At 41.7% G+C, this 16,354-nt stretch overlaps 3 protein-coding genes across 3 annotated transcripts; all 3 read right to left on the reverse strand.

The window, feature by feature from the left end:
• Positions 1–3,651: 3,651 nt before the first annotated feature.
• LOC141540000 (C-C motif chemokine 4-like) lies at positions 3,652–5,503 on the reverse strand. The gene is made up of 3 exons (XM_074263514.1): positions 5,219–5,503; positions 4,514–4,628; positions 3,652–4,076 (listed from the first exon to the last, which is right to left on the reverse strand). Exons 1-3 carry the CDS (start codon positions 5,286–5,288, stop codon positions 3,989–3,991), a joined length of 273 nt encoding a protein of 90 aa, XP_074119615.1. The 5' UTR covers positions 5,289–5,503; the 3' UTR covers positions 3,652–3,988.
• Positions 5,504–8,575: 3,072 nt separating this feature from the next.
• On the reverse strand, positions 8,576–10,217 carry LOC141541444 (C-C motif chemokine 4-like). Its single transcript, XM_074265553.1, has 3 exons — positions 10,054–10,217; positions 9,325–9,439; positions 8,576–8,902 (listed from the first exon to the last, which is right to left on the reverse strand). Exons 1-3 carry the CDS (start codon positions 10,124–10,126, stop codon positions 8,821–8,823), a joined length of 270 nt encoding a protein of 89 aa, XP_074121654.1. The 5' UTR covers positions 10,127–10,217; the 3' UTR covers positions 8,576–8,820.
• A 4,192-nt stretch (positions 10,218–14,409) lies between these two features.
• Positions 14,410–16,148, reverse strand: LOC141540001 (C-C motif chemokine 4-like). Its single transcript, XM_074263515.1, has 3 exons — positions 15,907–16,148; positions 15,241–15,355; positions 14,410–14,818 (listed from the first exon to the last, which is right to left on the reverse strand). Exons 1-3 carry the CDS (start codon positions 16,052–16,054, stop codon positions 14,731–14,733), a joined length of 351 nt encoding a protein of 116 aa, XP_074119616.1. The 5' UTR covers positions 16,055–16,148; the 3' UTR covers positions 14,410–14,730.
• Between the last annotated feature and the right edge of the window lie 206 nt (positions 16,149–16,354).

Below are 16,354 nucleotides of genomic sequence, written 5' to 3' on the forward strand. Positions count from 1 at the left end.
ATTATTCCTTCAAGGGCACTCAGGGAGAATTCTGGTGAAAATCGTGATCTCGACCCAGTCAATGAAATGAGGATTCCATCCCTCTGTCTGCTTTGTTGCATTTGCTTCAAATTTGTATCACTTTGGCAGTTTAAGGATACAAATTTTATATCACATAAAGGATACACAAGATTATGACACTGATTATCTCACAGTAACCTTATAAAGCAGGCAGAAATGATATTCTCATCTTTTTAGGAGACTTGAGGTCAGAAATAAGAAGACTGGACTCCTAATCTGATCGAGACTTATCAGTTGTATGATCCTTTACCTCACAGGGCTCCCGGTCAACATTTTAATTAAATAATTTGTAAATTAATCGCTCTATATCAAGTTTTGCTGGATGGTTTCTTAAAATTTTAATAACCAGGAAGTGAAATGTTCAGGACTCAACCTTAGGACTTCTGATTTCAGACAGGATTTGACAAAATTAAACAGTATACTGCCATGGGAGAAGAGGCAATGTACATATGAAATAATGACTAGAATTATGGGGCAGTTTTAAGTACATAACAATCATAGATATCAGTAGATGCATTTTATCCAATAAAAATAGAATTTATGTTAAAGAAGAGAAAAAGTGTAAGGGGAAGATGGAGATGGCAGTGGATATGATACTCTTTAATGTGTTCAGAAGTGGTAGGGTAGATTAGACACTCTTCAAGTGTCCTGAAATTTGTTAAGATGCAACTTTTCTATCCTGAACTAGAGTCAACAGATCTGGGACCAGATACGGGATCTGCCTCTCACCACTGGAGTCACCAAATAGAACAAGCCCTTTCTCTGGGCCCCAGTGTTTTTTCTTGCATAAGGAGGGCTGTCCAAGACAACTAATGGTCCTTCAAATCCTAAGTCTACACTCCTAAGACCCAGGCAGCTGTGATATCCAAGTGTATGAAGATCATGCTGCTTACTCATTCAAATCAAAAGCCACCCTCACTCTCCTTCCTAACTGGTTTTGCACTTGCTTCATCACTCTCTGCTGCCATCTCTAGTTTGTTACTTTCCCCCACAGCACCTTGTCCCACCACCACACACACGATTCTCCTCTCTCTGTCCACTCCACTCTATCTCCCAGGATGAAATTACACTGAGGAGCCAAACCTCAGCCTTGCACAGCCTTACATTTCCTGGGCTCCTTTTTCAATTTCCAACTTCCACCATGACACATGTAGTTTTTTGTAGTATATGATGTGACATATTGGTCTAAGCTCATTTTTCTCTCTAGCTGCCTTCCAGACCCAACTGCCTGATTTCTTAGGGTTTGCTAAACACCCTGCATCCATCTTCACTTGCTTCTGTTTCTGAATGAAGTAACCAGAATCTGGAGAAGAACTAGCAAATGAGTGAAATATTTTCAATGAGAACAAATTCAAATGCCTCTCTCCCTGCAATAAATAGTCTTTCCAGCAGAAGTCTGAAGATGACGGGTGTTTCCCCCTTTTTCTGGGTAGGTGATAAATGACAAATACCACATGAGACCAACATTTTGACCTATGATCATCACTTTCCTTTGAGTATATACTGTCTCTTATATATGAAGACTTCTTTGAGGCAAATGACAGCAATACAAAACTAAGAAAAAGAAAGGAAAGAGCAATAATGAAAATTAAGAGGAGAAAAGGAATTTTGGGAAGGGGAGAAAAACAAGGGAAATGATTTACTATGGTGATAAACTCAACACATTCCTAAAAACACCAGCTGTATAGAGGTCACAGATTCACATACCCTCCTCTTCTCTGTTCTTCATATGTTAAAATGTTTATATTTTTTGATGTTTTGTTATTCAGAATAAAAATTAATTCATTAATAATATGTGAGAGTCATGACAACTTGAGAGACATTCTGACAAAAATATTCATATTACTTTATTCTGGTGAATGGATGAGTTTTCAGAACATAACCTTGACTTCAATTAGACTTGGACTGCAATTATTTTCTAGGTTCAGGGCTTTCTCTTCCTCCCTATGCTGAGAGTCATGAGTCACTCTCCATTTTTTTCCTCAGTGACCTACTACCCAAACTGAGTCACATAGGACATAGAGAGAGCCAAGGGAGAACAGAGATCCAATATGGGAATGCCACAAGAGTTTATCTTAAAAAGACAGAGGATCAAAAATTAAGTGCTGCAGTAAAGCTATAGCAACATCTTATTTAGATTTTTAGTAGAACACTGGAGCTCTGGGAGAGGAAGGAAAGAGAGAAGGGAAGAAGGTATCAGTACACACTCCTGACCCAAGAAAAAAGAAGAGGAATCCACCCTGAGCTTTAGCATTCCCCTTTGTCTACAGAGAGAAAAAGAACTTCTTTTTCCTTGAATTTTAGAGAAACAAGGCTCTCGCTTACATGCAATTGAGCTCAGATTTTATGAGTGCCCTGTCCTTTGTGCAGAAATGATTTGGTCCAATGACCCCCTCCTCTAGATGGCAAGTAGTCCAGCATATATTATATATGTTAAAGCCAATATATGTAAACATATTTGTACAATTATCTTGCTGAAAAAGAAAGATCATATCAAAAAGGAAAGAAAATGAATAAGAAAACAAAATGCAAATCAATAACAACCAAAATAATGAGAACATTATGTTGTGATCCCCTCAGTACCCACAATCCTCTCTGGGTGTAGATGGCTCTCTTCCTCACAAGATCATTGAAACTGCCCTTAATCATCTCATTGTTACAGAGTCATGTCTAGCAGAATTGATCATCATAGAGTATTATTGCCGTGTACAGTGATCTCCTGGTTCTGTTCATTTCACTTAACCTCAGTTCTTTAAGTCTCTTAGGCCTCTCTGAAATCTCCCTACTGATCATTTCTTATAGAGCAATAATATTCCATAACATTCATGTACTATAACTTATTCAGCCATTCTCCAATTGATGGGCGTTTACTCAAATTCCAGTTGCTAGCCACTACAAAAAGAGCTGCCACAAACATTTTAGTACCTACAGGTCGCTTTCGCTTCTTTAAGATCTCATTAGGATACAAGCCCAGTAGAAACACTGCTGGGTCAAAGGGTATACACAGTTTGATAATTTTTTGAGCATAGTTCCAAACTGACAGCTAGAAATCTTAAGAAGTTTTTCCTGTCAGGCCAAATTTAGATCCTAACAAATCACATCCTTTGCCTTTGTTTCTATCCATGAGTCCTAGAGACTCATCTCAATTTTTCCAATACTTGAAAACTTCCAATACTTGAAAGCAGAAATCATGGCTCTTCTCTTTTCCCCACTGACCGTCCCTAGTTCCTTCTAATCATCCTTTTTTGATTCTAGGCACCTGACATCCTTGATTGCTTCCTATAGACAATGTCCAGCTATCTAATGTTCCTCTGAAACTGTGGTTACCAAAGCAGACTAAAGACTCCCTGAGTGGTCTCATGAGATCAGAGCAATGGCCATATTGCCTCTCTGTTCCTGAAAGCTTACTTCACAGTAGGGATCAGTCTGGGATTTCGGGAGTCAACCTGTAAGATGGCAGTACATTCAACTCCCAGAGCTATTGCAGAACTCTGGTTGTCCAAGGATGCTACACCAATCTTATGTAAAAAGAGCAAAACCCCTTCACCTGAACCCTCATCCCCAAATGACATTAAGACTACACCAAAGAGATATGGTTTTGAAAACTTTTTATTCTGAAATCTTCATACTAGAAATGTTCATAGAATGGAGCAGGGGATCCAAAAGTCTCTCAGGAAGAGAAGCCAGGATGATAATAGAGGGTCTCATGGGGACCAGTTGTCTTCCAGAAATGGAACAATAGAACTAATAAATACCGAAAGTCAACACCAAATAAATTCCATAAATTAAGTCTCACAGAGAAGAATGAATTATAATGAGGAAGGTCATCTCAAAAAAACTGGACTTTGGGGAGAATGCATCTGACTGGGAAAATCCTCAGCTCGGTCCATTTCCCACAAAGATCCCTTGTTTCAGGTCTCTGAGCCCCTCAGTTCAGCTCTATTTCTTCCACATAGCTCTGCACCCAGGCATCAGTGGGATTGGCGCACACCTGCCGGCCCCTTTTGGTCAGGAACCTGGGGAGAAATGGAAGGAGAGATTAGAGACCATGGAAGAAGAGGGGTTTCTTTCTATTCCCTCCAGGTCTAGCACTGATCGCTTCCTGCACTTCTCTATAGGGACAGAAAGGACAATCCTCATCTCTAGCAATATCTCTCAGACCCTTCTGAGTCAATCCCATTCTCTCTAGAGGCTTGTCCAATGGGAAGTGTCTCAGGAAGCCCCTTTTTGAAATAAAATTCTGTAGCATCAGCTGATGGCTCCCCTTTTCCCTAAGTCGTTCCATGGAGAACCCAACCTTAACCAGAGACAACCTGGGGGACTTCTTTTCCTTCACACCAGACATCACCTGGGTCACCTGATTCATCTCTTTGACCAAGGAGCCCAATGGTCCCATTTCTTCTTTCTGCCCTCTCCCTGCATCCCCTTGGGATTTCAGTAGATAGATACTCACACCACAGCTGGCTGAGAACACAGGCTGCTCGTCTCATAATAGTCTGTCACAATTTTTCTCTGGATCTGTTGCCTGACATAGGAGAAGCAGCAGGAGGTGGGAGGGTCAGAGCCCACTGGAAAGAGGAGAAGGGAGGCAGGAGATTAGTGAGATCACATGTTCACACCTTCCCTTCCTTAGCTGCAGACTCCATCCCAGAGACCCTCTCTGTACTAGGCACAAAGGGGATGCAGACTCTCATGTCTCCCTTTCCCGGTTCCCTTCAGTACTAGCTGTGATTATCACTATGCCTGGAAGAGTATCAAAGAGCGGCTCCCATGCTCACTGTGTACATTTTGGAAAAAAAAATAGTGTGGGAGCTAGACAGAATCTCACAGGTCTGCCCAGACAATTCCTGCTTTTGGCAAGAAAGCCATTGGCTAGGAACCATATGAGTAATTAGTGGCAGAGCCAGAAGGAGAATTCAGCCAGACACAGAACTCAATCTACTGCCCTTTCCCCCCCCCCACCATCGTCCTATCTCCATCTAACATTTAAGAAGCAAATAATTCAAGGGCAGGACATTGAAGTCCAAAGCACATAAATCCTACCCTTCCCTTCCAGGACTCCTCCTTCTCAAATTAGGATGATCCCTGTGGTTAGAGCAAAGATCTATCTAGCCCATGACCTCCCCCTGGGCCCAGAGTCAGGAGGAAGCTCACTTACTTGGTGCAGAAGATGCCAGAGAGCTGAAGGCCACGATGAGGATGGAGAGGGCAGCCACAGAGACCTTCATGATCCTGAGAGGAGAGAGGAGCTGGTGGATCAGGGCACAGGCTGAGAGTCTAGAGATCTGTTCTCTGTCTCATGCGTGGACCCTCTTTTTATAGGGGCATCTGGGAGATCCCAGAAAGAAAGAACAGAACAGAAATGGAAATTCCAGTGAAGTGATGTCGTGGTAGGAGATGGAAACTAAAACTGAGCCCAGGAAGTATAAGGCTGCTGTCAAGGCCTGAGGTTCTCACCCCAGGACAGCTTCACTGTGGGGGAAATAGGAGGGGGAATGAAGAGGGAAGATGCCTGCATGTGGTGGGTGACAAGTTGCTAAGGGGGAAGTGGTGAACTTGTGATAGCAGCAGAGACAGATGAAACCTATGCAAAAACAGATAGGAGAGAGAATTTTGTTGACCCAGAACATGAAAGAATATTCAGCCTGACCTTCATACTATTTTGATATCATAACTGCCTAAATTTTACCATTGTAGATTTAGAATTAGAAAGATAATTCTTGTTCAACACTCTTATGTTTCAGCAAAAAGTAATTTAAAAAAAAAAACCTCTTGTTCCAGAAAGAAGTGTCTTGTCTAAGATCACACTAATAGTTAGAAACAGATGTTGGCTATCTTTCCAGATGTGCTGACTCCACATCTTTGTATTGATAGACAATGCTCCATATGGAGAAAGCTCCATTACTCCTTCAATGGCACTCAGGGAGAATTCTTGTCGAAATGGGGATCACAAATGATCAACAAGTTGATTTCAGAGAGGCCTGGAGAGATTTACATAAACTGATGATGAGTGAAACAAACAGAACTAGGGGATCATTATACACTTCAATGTGGTATGAGGATGTATTCTGATGGAAGTGGATATCTTCAACAGAGAGAAGAGCTAATCCAATTCCAATTGATCAATGATGGACAGAATCAGCTACTCCCAGAGAAGGAACACTGGGAAACAAGTGTAAACTGTTGGCATTTTTGTTTTTCTTTCCAGGTTATTTTAACCTTCTGAATCTGATTCTTCCGGTGCAACAAGAAATTTGGTTCTGCACACATATATTGTATCTAGGATATACTATAACACATTTAACATGTATAAGACTGCCTGCCATTTAGGGGAGGGAGTAGAGGGAAGAAGGGGAAAATTCGGAACAGAAGTGAGTGCAAGGGATAATGTTGTAAAAAATTACCTATGCATATGTACTGTCAAAAAAAAAGTTATAATTATAAAATTAATTTTAAAAAAATAAAGTAAAAAAAAAGAAAATACTCAAAAAAGCCCCAAATTGGGGGATGCCTTTTTGGTGAGTTCCCCAAGAGCAGAACTATAAGGAATTACAAAGAACTGGAAGTAACTTAATATGAAAGTGGTGAAATATATTGTGGCATATTGTTGTAATGGAATAATGGCACTAAGCATGAGGTTATAGAATAAAAGTTTGGGGGAAAAAAAAAGAAATGGGGATCACAAGCCAGTCAATGTTGTGTAATGCTTCTAATTTTCATCAATTTGACAGTTTAAGGATACAAATTTTATATCACTTAAAAATTACAAAAGATGATGACACTGATTATTTCATATCATCTTCACAGTAACCTTATAAACAGGCAGAATTGGGCTTCTTATGTTTCATCTATTTAGGAGACTTCACCTAGAGTGGGCAGAAGATTGAAGTTAAGAACATTTGAGCCCTGATCCCATGACACTTATTAGCTCTGTGATCTTTTACCACATATTGCCCCCAGCCAGCATTCTAATCAGATCATTTGTAGACTAGTTGCTCTATAATCATCAATTCTTGAAGGACGGCTTGTTCAAATTTTTATAACCAGGTAGTGTTATGTTCAGGACTCAACCTTAGGACTTCTGACTTCAAACAGAGTTTGACAAAATTTAATAGTAGACTGTCATGGGGAAAGAGACAATATCAAAGTGGATCTCTTGGGTGGAGAGTACATATGAAACAGTGACTGGAATTATGGGGCAATTTTAAGCACAGAGCTGATATCATAGATATCAGCAGATGCTATCTTATCCAATAAAAATAGAATTCATGTTAAAGAAGAGAAAACAAGGTATGAGTGGAAGATGGAGATGGTGTGAATATAATGGTACTCTTTAATGTGTTCAGAAGTAGTCGGGGGGAGAGGAAGCTCCTTCAATTGTCCTGAAATGTGTTTAAAATGAAACTTGCCTATCTTGAACTGGAATCAGCAGATCTAGGACCAGAAATAGGACCTGCCTCTCACTATTGACATCACCACATGGAACAAGCCCCTTTCTCTGGGCCACAGTGTTTTTTCTTCCATAAGGAAGGTATTGTCCGAGACAAGTAGATCCTAAGTCTATACTCCTAAAACCCAGGCAGCTGTGATATCCAAGTGTATGAAGATCATGCTGCTTACTCATTCAAATCAAAAGCCACCCTCACTCTCCTTCCTAACTGGTTTGGCACTTGCTTCATCACTCTCTGCTGCCATCTCTAGTTTGTTACTTCCCCCACAGCACCTTGTCCCACCACCACACATGCAATTCTCCTCTCTCTGTCCACTCCACTCTATCTCCCATGAGGAAACTACACTGAGGAGCCAAACCTCAGCCCTTGCACAGCCTTACATTTCCTGGGCTCCTTTTTCCGTTTCCAACTTCCACCATGACACGTGTAGTTTTTTGTAGCATATGATGTGACATATTGGTCTAAGTTCAGTTTCTCTCTGGCTGCCTTCCAGACCCAACTGCCTGATTTCTTAGGGTTTGCTAAACACCCTGCATCCCTCTTCACTTGCTTCTGTTTCTGAATGAAGTAACCAGAATCTGGAGAAGAACTAGCAAATGAGTGAAATATTTTCAATGAGAACAAATTCAAATAACTCTCTCCCTGCAATAAGTAGTCTTTCCAGCAGAAGGCTGAAGATGAAGGGTGTTTCCCCCTTTTTCTGGGTAGGTGATAGATGACAAATACCACATGAGACAGACATTTTGACCTATGATCATCACTTTCCTTTGATTATACAATCCCTTACATAGGAAGACACCTTTGAAGCAACTGACGGTAAAGCAAAATTAAGAGATGACAGTACATTCAACTCACAAAACTATTGTGGAACTTTGGTTGTCCAATAATGCTACACCAATCATACATGATAAGAATAGAACCCCCTTCCCTGAATCCCTTAACCCCAAATAACATTGAATCCACAGCAAAAAGATAAAGCTTTAGAAAATTTTATTCTCAAATTTTTATCCTACAGATGTTCGTGGAATCAAGCATTCAAGGATTCTAATTAGTAGCAGGTAAGCTGCCAAGGGAGGTCCCCAGGGAGAAAAGCTATATTCCAGAAATGGAACAATAGTACTAGAAAATAACCAACGGTGCCACCAAATAATTTACATAAATTAAGTCTCATAGAGAAGAATGAATTATAATGAGGGAGAGCATCTCAAAAATAACTGGACTTTGAGGAGAATGCATTTGATTGGGGAAATCCTCAGCTTGGTCCATTTCCCGCAAAGATCCCTTTTTTCAGGCCTCTGAGCCCCTCAGTTCAGCTCAGGTATTTCATGTAGCTCTGCACCCAGGCATCTGTGGGATTGGCGCACACCTGCCGGCCCCTTTTGGTCAGGAACCTGGAGAGGGAGGAGAAGAGACATTAGAGATCGTGGAAGAAGAGGTGTATCTTTCTGATCCCTCTATGTCTAGCACTGACCACTTCCTACACATCTCTGCAGGTTCAGAAGGGATAATCCCCTTCTCTAGCAATATCTCTCAGAGCCTTCTGAGTCAATCCCATTCTCTCTAGAGGCTTGTCCAATGGGAAGTGTCTCAGGAAGCCCCTTTTTGAAATAAAATTCTGTAGCATCAGCTGAGTAAATAGCTCCATGGAGAACCCAACCTTACCCAGAGACAACCTGGGGGACTTCTTTTCCTTCACACCAGACATCACCTGGGTCACCTGATTCATCTCTTTGACCAAGGAGCCCAATGGTCCCATTTCTTCTTTCCACCCTCTCCCTGCATCCCCTTGGGATTTCAGTAGATAGATACTCACACCACAGCTGGCTGGGAACACAGGCTGCTCGTCTCATAATAGTCTGTCACAATTTTTCTCTGGATCTGTTGGCTGACATAGGAGAAGCAGCAGGAGGTGGGAGGGTTAGAGCCCACTGGAAAGAGGAGAAGGGAGGCAGGAGATTAGTGAGATCACATATTCACACTTTCCCTTCCTTAGCTGCAGACTCCATCCCAGAGACCCTCTCTGTACTAGGCACACAGGGGATGCAGACTCTCATGTCTCCCTTCCCCGGTTCCCTCCAGTAGCAGGTGTGATTCTCACTGTGCCTGGAGGAGAATCAAAGAGCGGCTCCCATGCTCACTGTGTAATTTCAAAATGTGTACATTTTGAAAAGGAAAAAAGGTTCTGTGGGAGCTAGAAAGAATCTCACTGGTCTGTCCAGACAATTCCTGCCTTTGGCAAGAAAGCCATTTGCTAGGAACCATGTGAGTAATTAGTGCCAGAGCCAGAATGAGAACTCATCCAGAGACAAAACTCCATCTAGTGCCTTTTTTGCTCCTTATCTTATCTCCAACTAACATGTATCAAGCAAATACTGTCAAGGGCATGTTAATACTTTCAAGTCTAAGGCGTCTAATTCCTCCCCTTCCCTTTCAGGACTTTTCCTTGTCAATTAGGATGATCCCTATGGTTAGAGCAAGGATCTATTCAGCCCACAACCTCCCCCTGGGCACAGTCACAAAGGGCAGGAGGAAGCTCACTTACTTGGTGCAGAGGATGCCAAAGAGCTGACGGCCATGACCATGAGGATGGAGAGGGCAGCCACAGAGACCTTCATGATCCTGAGAGGAGAGAGGAACTGGTGGATCAGGGCACAGGCTGAGAGATTCTGGAGATCTGTTCTGTCTCATGTTTGGACCCTCTTTTTATAGGAGCATCTGGCAGATCCACAAAGAAAGCATAGAACAGAAAAATGGAGAAGTGATGTCATGGTAGGAGATGGAAACTATAACTGAGCCCAGTAAATGTAAGGATCTTTCATGTCATTGCCTCTAGGCAGTATTTTAATTAGATCATTTGTAGACTAGTTTCTCTATGATTATCAATTGTTACTGGATGGCTTGTCCAAATTTTAATCACCAGGAAGTAATATGTTCAGGACCCTACTTAGGACTTCTGATTTCAGCCAGGGTTTGAGAAAATTTAAAAAGTGCCCTGTAATGGGAAAAGCAGCAATAAGAGAGTGAATCTTTGGGGAGGTGGGCACATATAAAACAATGATTAGAATTATGGGCATTTTTGCATATATAATGAACATAGGTATGAGCGTAGGCTGGTTTATCCAATAAAAATAGGACTCATGTTAAAGAAGAGAAAATAATTCGTGAGTGGAAGATAGAGATGGGTGTGGATATAATGATACTCTTTAATCTGTTCAGAAGTTGTAGGGTGGGACAGGACTCACCTCTCACTACTGGAGTCATTAAATGGAACAAGCCCTGTCTTTAGACCCCAGTGTTTTTTTTTCCTGCATGAGGAAGGTATTGCCCAAGACAATTAACATTCCTTTAAGTTCTAAGTATACATTCCTAAATGTTAGGCAGTTATGATATTCAAGTTGTATGAAGATCATGCTGCTTACTCATCCAAATCAAAAGCCACCCTCACGCTCCTTCCTAACTGGTTTTGCACTTGCTTCATTATTCTCTGCTGCCATCTCTAATTTGTTACTTCCCCCTTGTCCCACCACCACACATGCAATTCTCCTCTCTCTGTCCACTCCACACTATCTCCCATGAGTGAGGAGCCAAACCTCAGCCCTTGCACAGCTTTACATGTCTCCTTTTTCAGTGTCCAACTTCCACCATGACACATGTAGTTTTTTATAGCATATGATGTGACATATTGGTCTAAACTCAGTTTCTCTCTTGCTGCTTTCCAGACCCAACTGCCTGATTTCTTTGGATTTGCTAAACACCCTGCATCCATCTTCACTTGCTTCTAATTCTGAATGAAAGATCCAGAATCTGGAGAAGAACTAGCAAATGAGTGAAATATTTTCAATGAGAACAAATTCAAATGCCTCTCTCCCTGCAATAAGTAGTCTTTCCAGCAGAAGGCTGAAGATGAAGGGCATTTCCCTCTTTTGCTAGTGAGATGATAGATGCAAAAAGACATTTTGACCCATGGATATCACTTTTCTTTGATTATACACATTCACATTCACATTCATAAGAAGACTACTTCAAGGCAAATGACAGCAATGCAAAACTAAAAAAGAAAAAAAAGAAAAAGCAATAATGAAAACTGAGAGGAGAAAAGGAATTCTAGAAGGAAAGACAAGTAAGGAAATTGATTTACTATTGTGATAAACTCAGCATATTCCTGAAAACATAAGAGTATATTCAGAAGAAGGTCATATATTCATAAACCCTTCACTTTTCTGTTCTTCATATACAGAAATGTTCACATTTGTGGATGTTTTATTATTCATAAATAAATAATAGTTAATAAAATTAAGAATAAAATAAAAGAATAAAAAATAGTTAATTAATTAATGAAATGTGAGAGTCATGGCAAGTTGAGAGACAATGGAACAAGAGTCTGCGTATCACTTTCTTTTGGTGAATGCTTGAGATTACAGAACCTAAACTTGACTTGTTAGGTTGGGACTGTGGCCATTCTCTGGGCTCAGGGCTTCCTCTTCCTTCCATGTCATGAGTTTGTTCCTTAGTGACATACTCGCTAAATTGAGTGACATGGGACATAGAGAGATCCAAGGGAATATAGAGATCCAATATAAGAATGCCATAGGAGTATGTCCTCAAAAGACCGAATCACAAGTTCAGTGCTACAGTAAAACTATAGAAACATCTTGTTTAGATTTTCACTAGAACACAGGGGCTCTGGGAGAAGAAAGAAAGGGAGAATGGAATAAGGTATCACTACATACTCCTGACCCAAGAAAGAAGAGAGAAGAGAAATCAAGTCTGAGCTTTAGCATTCCCTCTTGTCTACAGAGAGAAAGAAGACTTCTTTTTCCAAGAACTTTAGACTGAAACAAGGCTCTCACTCACAACTGAGCTCAGAGTCTGCCTTTGTGCAGAGGTGGTGTAGTACAATGGGTAGAACGTTGAATTTGTGTCAGGGAGAGTGAGGTCAAAATCCTACCCCTAATACTGACTAACCTACAAAGTGACCCTGGAAAGTGAGCCAATCATGCTCAGCCTACAGACACTGACCCTCCACCTTCCTAATCTTTTACATTTCCAATGTTTTGCTGACCTTCTCCCTTCATGTTAAAAGCTTTGTTTCAAGCTTTGAGTGTAACAGACATTTAGAAATTTATGATGTAAAATCTCCATTGACAGAAATAAAATGTAATTATTAAAGGAGATCAAAAAATGTACAAGTACCTCTTTGGGCTTCCTTCACTTGGGTTTTTCCCCCCTGGGGCTGTTTTGTGACCCACTCAACTTTTAGGAGAACAGGATTGATTCCCTCTTATTCCCTGTGGTGGCCATTCCAAATTAGCTTGGTAGATAGAAATTATGCTATTATTCAGAGTGTAGAGCAGTGTTGGAATTCAGCCTTGGATATTTCACAGCTGTATGATTGTGGAAAAATCAATATTTCAGAGCCTCACATTCCTCTTCCATTACATGGAAATAAATATAGTCCTTCTCCCTGTTTCACATGAGTTATTGAGAGAAAATTCAGTTCTTTGGAGACTTCAAAATGCCCCTTTGAATGAAAGTTCTGGAATTCAGGATCAAGGATTTAGATTTCCAAATCCAAGAACATTAGAGGGCAGGAAGTCTACTATGAACTCATTTTTCTTCCCAATTCCTAATCTCCCTCAAGACTTCATCTCCTCAAAAACCTCATGTTGCAGACAGTGGAGGGAGAGTGATATCACTGCCCACCTACCACCAGCAATAACTAATAAAAACCAGCAAACAATAATATACAACCTTTGGCTCAATAGAGCACTTTATGAGTATGAAAGGATGCTGCCTCTGTTATCTCATGTCAGACTTAGGGATCTGTTATCTTAAATTATTTTAAGGAATAACCTTGAAGATTAAATCTTGAAGGAATTGGCCAAGATCACACACTTAATATTTGACAAAGGCCAATTGGGAACTCCAAGGAAAACAGATGCATTTCAGGAACATAGATATGGAATATTATGTACAGCACTGGTCATAGAATCAGACTTATCTTCCCAAGCTCAATTTTGGCCTCAGACACTTTCTAGCTGTATGACCTTGGGCAAATCACCTTATCTGGTTTGTCTTATCTTTGTATCTGTCCAATACCCAGGAGAAGAAAATGGCAAAAAAAATACTCCAGTATCTCTGCCAAGAAAATTCCAAAGGGGTTCACAAAGAGTTAGATATAGCTGATATGACTGAGCAACAATAACAAAACAATAGTTATCTACTCAAACAAGTGACTGAAAAAATCCCCACTATCACATTCTTTGTGGATAGTCACTTAACTTCTATTTACAAACCTAAATGAGAGAAGGATCTCACAACAGCTTAACACAGCCCATTTCACCATGGACAGCTATCAGTCTTAAGTTTTCCAAATGTCAGGCCCAATTTAGATCCTAACAAATCACACCCTTTGCCTCTGTTTCTATCCATGAGTCCTAGAGACTCATCTCAATTTTTCCAATACTTGAAAACTTCCAATAGTTGAAAGCAGAAATCATGGCTCTTCTCTTTTCCCCACTGACCGTCCCTAGTTCCTTCTAATCATCCTTTTTTGATTCTAGGCACCTGACATCCTTGATTGCTTCCTATAGACAATGTCCAGCTATCTAATGTTCCTCTGAAACTGTGGTTACCAAAGCAGACTAAAGACTTCCTGAGTGGTCTCATGAGCTCAGAGCAATGGCCATATTGCCTCTCTGTTCCTGAAAGCTTACTTCACAATAGGGATCCATCTGGGATTTGGGGAGTCAACCTGTAAGATGGCAGTACATTCAACTCCAGAGCTATTACAGAACTCTGGTTGTCCAAGGATGCTACACCAATCTTATGTAAAAAGAGCAAAACCCCTTCTCCTGAACCCTCATCCCGAAATGACATTAAGACTACACCAAAGAGATATGGTTTTGAAAACTTTTATTTTGAAATTTTCATGCTACATGAAATGGAGCAGGGGATCCAAAAGTCTCTCAGGAAGAGAAGCCAGGATGATAATAGAGAGTCCCATGGGGACCAGTTGTCTTCCAGAAATGGAACAATGGAACTAATAAATACCCAAAGTCAACACCAAATAAATTCCATAAATTAAGTCTCACAGAGAAGAATGGATTATCACAGGGGAGAAGGAAGGCTGAACTGCGGGGAGAATGTATCTGAGGAGGGAAATGCTCAGCTTGGTCCATTTCCCACAAAGATCCCTTGTTTCAGGCCTCTGAGCCCCTCAGTTCAGCTCCAGGTCTTCCACGTAGCTCTGCACCCAGGCATCAGAGGGATTGGCGCACACCTGCCGGCCCCTTTTGGTCAGGAACCTGAGGAGGGAGGGGAGGAGAGATTAGAGATCATGGAAGAAGAGGGGTTTCTTCCTATTCCCTCCACTTCCAGTACAGACCGATTCCTGAACATCTCTGCAGGGAGAGAAGGGACAACCCTCATCTCTAGCAATATCTCTCAGACCTTTCTGATTTAATCCCATTCTCTCTAGAGGCTTGTCCACTGGAGGGTCTCTCAGGAAGCCCCTTGTTAAAATGAAATTCTGTAACATCAGCTGGGTATGTAGCTCCATGGAGAACCCAACCTTAGCCAGAGACAACCTGGGGGACTTCTTTTCCTTCACACCAGACATCACCTGGGTCACCTGATTCATCTCTTTGACCAGGGAGCCCAATGGTCCCATTTCTTCTTTCCGCCCTCTCCCTGTATCCCCTTGGGATTTCAGTAGATAGATACTCACACCACAGCTGGCTGGGAGCACCGGCTGCTCGTCTCATAATAGTCTGTCACAATTTTTCTCTGGATCTGTTGGCTGACATAGGAGAAGCAGCAGGAGGTGGGAGGGTCAGAGCCCACTGGAAAGAGGAGAAGGGAGGCAGGAGATTAGTGAGATCACATGTTCACACCTTCCCTTCCTTAGGGGCAGACTCCATCCCAGAGACCCTCTCTGTACTAGGCACACAGGGGATGTGTACTCTGATGTCTTCCTTGCTCTGCTTCCCTCCAGTAGCAGGTGTGATTCTCACTGTGCCTGGAGGAGAATCAAAGATCGGCTCCCATGCTCACTATGTACATTTTGAACAAAACAAATAGTGTGGGAGCTAGAAAGAATCGTACAGGTCTGCCCAGACAATTCCTGCCTTTGGCAAGAAAGCCGCTTTGAGTAATTAGTGGCAGAGCCAGAATGAGGACTTAGACACAGAACTCAACCTAGTGCCTTTTTTACCCCCCTCTCCTATCTCCATCTAACATTTAACAAGCAAATACTTCAAGTCCAAAGCACATAAATCCTACCCTTCCCTTCCAGGACTCCTCCTCAAATTAGGATGATCCCTGTGGTTAGAGCAAAGATCTATCTAGCCCATGACCTCCCCCTGGGCCCAGAGTCAGGAGGAAGCTCACTTACTTGGTGCAGAAGATGCCAGAGAGCTGAAGGCCATGACCAGGAGGATGGAGAGGGCAGCCACAGAGACCTTCATGATCCTGAGAGGAGAGAGGAGCTGGTGGATCAGGGCACAGGCTGAGAGATTCTGGAGATCTGTTCTCTGTCTCATGCGTGGACCCTCTTTTTATAGGGGCACCTGGGAGATCCCAGAAAGAAAGCACAGAACAGAAATGGAAATTCCAGTGAAGTGATGTCATGGTAGGAGATAGAAACTAAAACTGAGCCCAGGAAAGGTTGCTGTCAAGGCCTGAGGTTCTCCCCCCAAGACAGCTTCACTGTGGGGGAAAGAGGAGGGGGAATGAAGAGGGAAGATGCCTGCATGTGGTGGGTGACAAGTTGCTAAGGGGGAAGTGGTGAACTTGTGATAGCAGCAGAGACAGAGGAAACCTATGCAAAACCAAATAAGAAA

This window comes from Sminthopsis crassicaudata, chromosome 4 (genome assembly GCF_048593235.1).
Source record: "Sminthopsis crassicaudata isolate SCR6 chromosome 4, ASM4859323v1, whole genome shotgun sequence".
NCBI lineage: Eukaryota > Metazoa > Chordata > Mammalia > Dasyuromorphia > Dasyuridae > Sminthopsis > Sminthopsis crassicaudata.